This window comes from Triturus cristatus, chromosome 2_2 (genome assembly GCF_964204655.1).
Source record: "Triturus cristatus chromosome 2_2, aTriCri1.1, whole genome shotgun sequence".
Lineage (NCBI taxonomy): Eukaryota > Metazoa > Chordata > Amphibia > Caudata > Salamandridae > Triturus > Triturus cristatus.
Window position 1 is genome coordinate 758,599,101 of NC_140582.1, and position 7,775 is coordinate 758,606,875.

General features: G+C 47.4%; 1 protein-coding gene across 7 annotated transcripts in view; it reads right to left on the bottom strand.

Annotated features, from left to right (window-relative positions):
* Window positions 1–7,193, bottom strand: part of MICU3 (mitochondrial calcium uptake 3) — a 547,440-nt gene extending 540,247 nt beyond the window's left edge. For 3 of the 7 annotated variants that reach the window (XM_085642031.1, XM_085642030.1, XM_085642027.1), the window contains exon 1: window positions 6,801–7,190. In XM_085642031.1, coding sequence (XP_085498157.1) covers window positions 6,801–7,148 — 348 coding nt within the window. In that variant the 5' untranslated portion in view covers window positions 7,149–7,190. Of the gene's footprint in view, window positions 1–6,800 lie in introns of all 7 variants that reach the window. The other 4 variants (XM_085642026.1, XM_085642028.1, XM_085642025.1 and 1 more) reach the window with 2 other exon arrangements.
* Window positions 7,194–7,775: the final 582 nt, after the last annotated feature.

Consider the following 7,775-nt stretch of genomic DNA (forward strand, 5'->3'; position numbering starts at 1 on the left):
ACAGGCGCGATGGTGACTTGGCTGCTTGGCTTGCCCATTCGCATTAGCGCTGGCGCATACGGGGTAGTGGTACATTATATATAGGCTTCTCCGATAGCAACGATGTGTGACACCCTAGGAGCAATGGATCCAGCAACCTCTCATAAAATCAGGGGCGAAACAGTCGGAGCAGTGCTGGGAGCGCCCAGGCCGGATAAGAAGTGGCAGTATCAGCCGGCTTCCTCCCGCCATCCCTCTGGCTACCCATTGCAGCTGAGAGGCAAAGTAATATTGCTCCATGTTGGGGGACTGCCATTCCACCCTACTGCTTCGCCGACATCCATCTGGCTACCCATTGCAGCTGAGAGGCAAGGTAATATTGCTCCATTTTGTGGTCTGCCATTCTACCCTGATCAACGCGCAAGTATAGCTTAGGGCGAGCTACGCAACAAGTTTTATTCCAGATGAATTTACTCATGACTCTTTCAAAGGGGGGGGGGGGGGCAATGTAGCTAGGCAGGTTGGCGAAATAGCACAATAGACAGGGTAGGACCACCATCTTAAGAAGCGCAACTCGTCCCATGACCAAAAGGGGAAGCGAGCATCAGAACACCATCTGGGAATGAACTGACATTATAGCTCTTCAGAGGTCACCTTCCAGCGGGTCATTGGTAGATCATAATCTCCAGGTACCTAAACACAGCTGGCTGCCATGCAACAGGAATGCCATTGACTGTGTAAGCAGGGTCAGGTAATCTGTGTTAAAGGGAAATGGGCATGATTTGACCCAGTTGACCCTTAAGCCAGAGAAGTCAGCAAAGACACTGAGCACCAGAGTCCATCCGAATGTCCCGAAGATACAGGTGGAGATCATTAGCGTATAACGATGTTATGAGAATCCCATCCCCCAACAGAATGCCCCAATCACGGCTGTGTCTTAAAATGACAGCAGCCAATGCCTCCACCGTAACAACTCCCATCAATATTATGAACACGTTAGCCACCACCATCAAATACCACCATCACTATTAACACTACCACCACCACCACCACCACCATCACAACCACTATTACTACCATTGCCATCTGCACAATTATCATTAAAAACTTTCACCAAAACTGCATCTTTACCACTTCCATCACAGTTACCACAATTATTACTACTAAACATAGCACAATCATTATCAGCTTCACAGCAATCAAACAATACCATTAACCCCACAACTATCACAACCATACTATTCCTGGAAGCACAAACCATAATTACACCAACACCAATGTCAAAGCTGCCACTACTGCCACCACCACCACATCACTGCTACTACAAGGTCCAGCCCCATCACCCCCATCCCTACAACAATTTCTATCATCACTTCGACCATCATTACTACTACCACTACTATCAAGGCTATTACTAGGGTAAGCATCATCACTACAAAGAACACTCTCACCACCACTATTACTACCACTATCACCCCCACTAACAGCATCGCTATTGCTACTACCAGCATCGCTATTACACCACCATAACCACCACTGCAAAGTTCTCATGCATTTTTGTAGGCAAGAGAAAGTTGATGTTAACAAGTGTATAATAGTCATCAGTGGTGGTAAAAAAAAGTCTGACCTATTGGCTTGGTCAATGCTAGTTTGGACAGCTTTCACAAGAGTTAAATATTTTCCCCATTTGCGACCACTTAGCGTATGCTTTTTATCTTACTCTCTGAGAATTGCTCCCAAGCATTTAATAATTGTAAATGCAGGAGGCTGGTACTACTCAGAAAACAAAGATGTTCACATCAGCAAGCCAGGCATTCATTTATATGGGTGGTGGAGTGTTAGATTTGGGGGTCTCTAGTTGGCATAGGTAGGTACCTTTGACCAAATAGGGACCCTTGCATCGGGTAAGGGGCTACATTCGTAAAATAACCCCTGCTCACCCCCTTGGTAGCTTGGCACGAGCAGGCAGGCTTATCACAGAGGCAGTGTGTAAAGCATTTGTGAACACACAGTAATACAGTGACAACACTACAGATGGACACCACACAGGTTGTATTATAAAAATAGGTATTCTTTATATAGACTTATCACAAGACCAAACGACAAAAATCCACAATACTGTACTCAAAAATAGACTCTAAAATAGTAGAAAATAGCTCAGTTCTCTCAAGTTGTAAATGAGACACTTTACTCTCAAAGTACCTTGGATGCGTAACAAAAAGCAAACAAAAAGGTCGCAGGGAAGGTGATGTGTCGGTTCCTTACACTCAGGGGAGTGGATGTGTCGGTTCCTTACTGCTGCACAGGGCAGTTGATGCTCGCTTCCTTACTGTGTGGGGAGGTGATGAGAGCAGTAAGAAACCGACGCAGGTACGATGCGACACAATGGCGCCTCGATGCGATACTTCTCTTCGGTGTGAAGCGACAAAATGGCGTCTTCGTTACGACGCGACAACGTTGATGCGATGTGTGGACGCCCGACGGCAACTTGATGATCTTTGGACCGCGACAGGCCCTGCGACGCGCTTCTCCGGTGATGCGACGCCGACCTCTGCGGCGGCGGCACACTTCTCCAGGGATGCACCGCGCTTCGGTGATGCGATGGCGACAGCGGCGGCACGCTTCCTTGGCAATGCAATGGCAACTGCTGTGGTGGTGACATGCTTCTCGTCGTTGAGTCGCGCTTCCAGCGACACGCAGTCTCTCAGAAGGCCCAGCAAAACAGCAGGCACTTCAATTCCCAGCAAGGGTATTCAGGTGGGAGCTGGTTGGTGAAGTCTTGTATCCCTGAGACTTCAGGTAGGAGGTAAGCTCAAATTTCAAGCCTTTGGAGATTCTTTTTCAAGTTGATGAAAAGCACACTCAGTTCTCTTCTCCTTTCTTTGGTAATGAAGCAACCACTGCAGGCCAACCCTCAAACACACAGCACAGGGGTAGCCTCCTCCTTCAGCTTCCTGGTTCTTCTCCTCAGCAAAGGTTTGTCTTGATTCCCAGAAGTGATCTAAGGTTCTGGGGTCTGGGTCCCCCCCTTTTATACACAAAAATCCTATGTCTCTGAAGGCAGAGTGGGTCTGTACATAGTCCAAACCAGTTCTGTGCAGTCTTGGAGCACTTTGTTTACAGTGTAGGCCAGGATCATCAGACGCACCACAGGAGGTGGAGCCAGCATTGTGGAAGGCAGGCACAGCCCTATTCAGGCCCAGGTGCTACTCCTCCCACCACCCCTCATGCAGATAGGTCTATACAGCCTTGTGCTGACTCACCCTGTCTCCTGAAGCCCCCCAGCCCCTGTCACTCAGACATGGAATACACAACCTAGCAGAGGCAGGCTTGGATAGTTAGGTAAGAAAATACCTACTTTCTAAAAGTGGTATTTTCAAACACAGAATGTTAAAACTAACTTCACTAAAAGATGTATTTTATCATTCTGAGATCAGGCATACAAAATTTGTTTTTCTACCATGTTCCCGGGGTCAGATAGGATTATAAGGTGTTATAATCGAACTGCCCATTCTGGCCTATGGGGACAGGTAGCCTTGCAATCGTGAAAAACGAAAATGGCTGTAATTCACTATCAGGACATGCCCCACACATTAGGGCATTCTCTACCTTTTACATACAATGCACTCTGCCCTTGGGCCTACCTTAGGGGTGGCTAACATGTAGAAAAGGGAAGGTTTAGGGACTGGCAAGTGGGTGCACTTGCCATGTTAACATGGCAGTACCAGACTGCACACAGGCTCTGCAATGGCAGGCCTGAGCCACACTTTACACGCTGCTCCGGTGGGTGGCACAATCAGTGCTTCAAGCCCACCAGCAGCATTTGATTTACACGCCCTGGGCATCCACAGTGCACTGTACTAGGGTCTGACAAGTAGACCAAATAAGCCAATCATGGAGTCACTAATCCATACATCAATTTACAATAGGGAGAGCATATGCACTTTAGCACTGATCAGCAGTGGTAAAGTGCCCAGAGTCATAAAACAGCCAACAACAGGTCAGAAAAAATACAGGAGGAAGGCAAAAAGTTCAGGATGACCCTGCAAAAAGGGCCAAGTCTAACATGGAGCCATCACAATAAATACTTCTCTGAACAAATACCTTGCTCTATTAGCGCCAGCCTGTCACTCATTCCAATAACAGATAACACATAAAAATGGAAGCGATGCAATCTATTGAGCTATGATGTTGGCATAGTCCTCTCTCCTAACCAATAGCAAAGTAATCCCACATACCAGACTAATCATACTCCCTTCTTACTGTATAGCGTGTGCAACATTTTTCCAAGCCTAGTGCAAGTGTAGTTATGTCAAGAATAAAATAAGGTGTGTAGATGGTTAATATGTTTGCATAATGGATAACAAAATTAAAATACAGTACACATACGCGGCAACTAAGTTAAGAAGCTTGTGGTTACGAAGTCGATACTCCGATTTGAATCGTTGAAATGCTACCAATAAATATTAACCCCTGTGTTTTTAGTTAGAAGATCAAAGGGAACGATACATAGCTAAAGTTAAACAATATTCTTACTTAGGAAATACCTGGTGAACCGCGCCTCAGACACCTAAACTGCGACTGGGTTGACATGGTTTCAATGAGCGGTGTCTTACACCTGTTCTGGGCTCTTTAAGAACCAAGCTTCAAAAGTAAATACGGTAGTTTCCATTAATAAAGGCAAACAATATATATATATATCTTTTTGGTGCAATTTGTTCTCTTGAAGGACAGAAGACTTCCTTGAAGGACAGAAGACTTGATCTGTCTCGTATTTTCTAAAGAACTTCTTGCTGGACAAATATATAAAATATGTTTTCAAAACATGTACCCTAGAATCAGTTGTTTGGAGGGGTTTCAATAATTATATAGCATCATAAATGCGGTGTATGCATATTTTATCAACGACGAGGACACCGGCTCAAAGTATATACTGTATTCTCTCTCTCTCCTACCGTTTCTCTACCCACCTTACTTTAGACGAATAAGAGCCTTAGGAGCAAACTCTAAATGACAAAAGGACATTAACGCCCAAGTAGTAGCGCGTGCCTTTTTAGTAAATTATGGTTGCTTTCCTCTTAAGTCCAATATCATTAATTATTGCCCACGTCTATGTACACCGTAGGTATACCAGCATCGATAAGAGCTCAGACTAACGCACGTGTCTGATTTTTCAATAGATTTCACTGGGGAAGCATGCCAGCTTACAAAAAAAATGCTCTGCGCCCGGTGACTTGTCCACACGCTGTCAGCATTTGTGCAAAGGCTTGCAGAAATCCGATCACTGGAACCTGTCAGGCTGGTCGCAGAAGCCTGAGTCAGCTAGCTAGCTCCCTGCCGAAGCCCGTGGGGACAATCTGCAGGAACCGGCGGTCAACCCGCTCGACAGCGTATACCTCATCCCCTCAACCTTGGGGTTACAAGTAACAGCTCAGTTGGAACAATTCACTTTTAAAGAAGAATGTTAGGATTCCACTTGTGTTGGTTGCTGTACCGAAGGTCTTCTGTGAAGCAGCGTTCCTCGCAACTCAGCCAGAGTGGCAGTTGCTGCTGGCTGAGAAGAAAGAGACGCTGCGACGTCTATCTATGTATGTGCCTGAATTTAATAAACCTTCTTAAGCCGTTTCCTGCCTACGCTTGATTAAGTCCTCCCAAGAACGAGATTTAACAACAATGCCCCTCATTTCTCAGAAAGTACTGACGCACGTGGAAATAAGGTGATTCTGACCAGACAGTTTTGTTTATTGGAGAACAGTCAGTCTCACGGTTTTACTGATGACAGTTTAAAAATTACATAACAAAAGGGTTTCCTCATGACAACAAAAGCCTCCCCCAATCTCTCTTTCGGGAGTCCTCCACTCATCACCAGGCACCACTTAAGAGTTTTTTTTCCCCCACTTCACCATACAGAAAAGCCAAGGTCTCCAGCCATTAGCCTTTACTGTACGGGTGAGGAGGTGCGCCTATGACGATGGCAGGGGCGTTTCCCTCCTCACACACCCCTGGCGGTGCACCTGCTGCCAGGGCTGCTACCCTTGCAGGTGTCATTGAGTCTCCCAGCTCATCACAAAGCCCACTCTCACTAGTAGCGGAGGGAAGTATGAGCGGAGGAAGAGTAGTCCACTGCTGCTCGGGCTCACAGGTCCACGGGTCGCGGTGCAGACTTTAAATGTAGGCACCCGTTTCACAATTTATGCTATGCTTTCTCATACTCTGATAACATACCCAGATGTAAACAAACGCCGACGAATTCACCCCACCAGAATTACAGTGCGCAGCTGAATACATATTTTTTTAAATATTTTTTTCCAAAAGAAAACAGAGGCAACCAAGTTATCTTTGTAAATATAAAATCATTTGGAAAGAAGTGAATACATGTCAGCAAGCATATCGAAGGAGTCTCGTATACTAGAGGGTCATATTTAGTACGTAAGGGATGAAGGACAGTCTACGAACGAGAGGCTCTACCTTGTGCTGGGTTGGAAGGGCGCTTGAGGAGTCAGTTGCTACAAAAATGGAAATTGGTAAACGGGGGTGTTTCTCTACGTGCATTTCTGAAAGGTCTGAGAACCGGGTTAAGGGGGAAGAAGACATGGAAGGAAGATTATCTGTGGGAGAGCAGGCGGTAGGAGGAGAACGCCCCCCCCCCTCTACCCTGAGAGGTGGGGTGGCTCTTTCTGCTTCTGTCATCACATCAGCTGGGTGCAGGAGCTTACTTGGACCAAGCCCCATCACCGAAGCTGGCAGGGAAAGTGCTCTGCTAACCCTCCTCTGCCCCCGACCCTCTCTGGGCTGTTCGTGATGCTGCAGGAGCCTCCTACCGTTTCACTGACCGCCGCTGCTACCGGCAGGAGGGAGAGCCGCGGGGAGAGGCGGGCTGCCTGCTCCTGCCCCCGGAGGCCTGTGCCGGTCTGCAGACGTTGTCCGGTACCTCGGTTATCGGCGTGGGCGCGGAAAGACTCCGTGGGAATATAACGGGTCCGGTATAGGTAGTAGACGGCGCAGCACACAGCTCCCGAAGCGGCACCGACTTTGGCCATCCGCCGCACCGGCCAAAGGGAGGCGGCACCGGCGCCGCCGCTGTGCATCAGCCGGGTCTCGTAGCCCCTTGAGCTGGGGCCGCTCGGTCGCTGCATCCAGAACAGCCTCCGTAGAGCTAGCGCCGCCATGGTACTGCGGAGCCGGGCACTGACAGCAACTGCTGGGGAGGAGATCTCGTGAGAACACGCCGCACCCCTCCCCCGAGCACAGAGTGCATGAGAACATTGTATATACACAACTACTTCCACAGCACAGTGTGCCTCGGTTAGACTGGATTGCAATTGCATTTGTATAGCCTTTATTAGACATGTTTAGCCCACTTATGACCCTTCGTACACTATTTTGTTTGTCATATATTTCAGCACTCCTGTCTGAGCACTCTGCTTAACACACATCATTACAACCGACCTCTTTGAATCACAAGCGTGCATGGGGACACACACCAACACTCCTATAGCACGATGCGCTACGGCTTTTAAACTAGAAGCATTTTAGCAACCCTCAGTCTGCATGATTGTACGTACACCATATGCCCCTTTATCCAAGCACGGTGTATCGGGTAAAGGTGGACAATCCAGAGAATTCCAGGGAAGGACAGAGTTGAGCAAGAGCAACAAATAAAATGTCATGACCAGGGTCCTACCTTCTGTTGGTGCAGCAGGTGCATCGCACAATAAGTCACGATCCACTACTTCTTGGTTTAGCAAAAAAGGCCACTTTATTAAGACAGGTGCCAAAAATTATATTTTACTCTG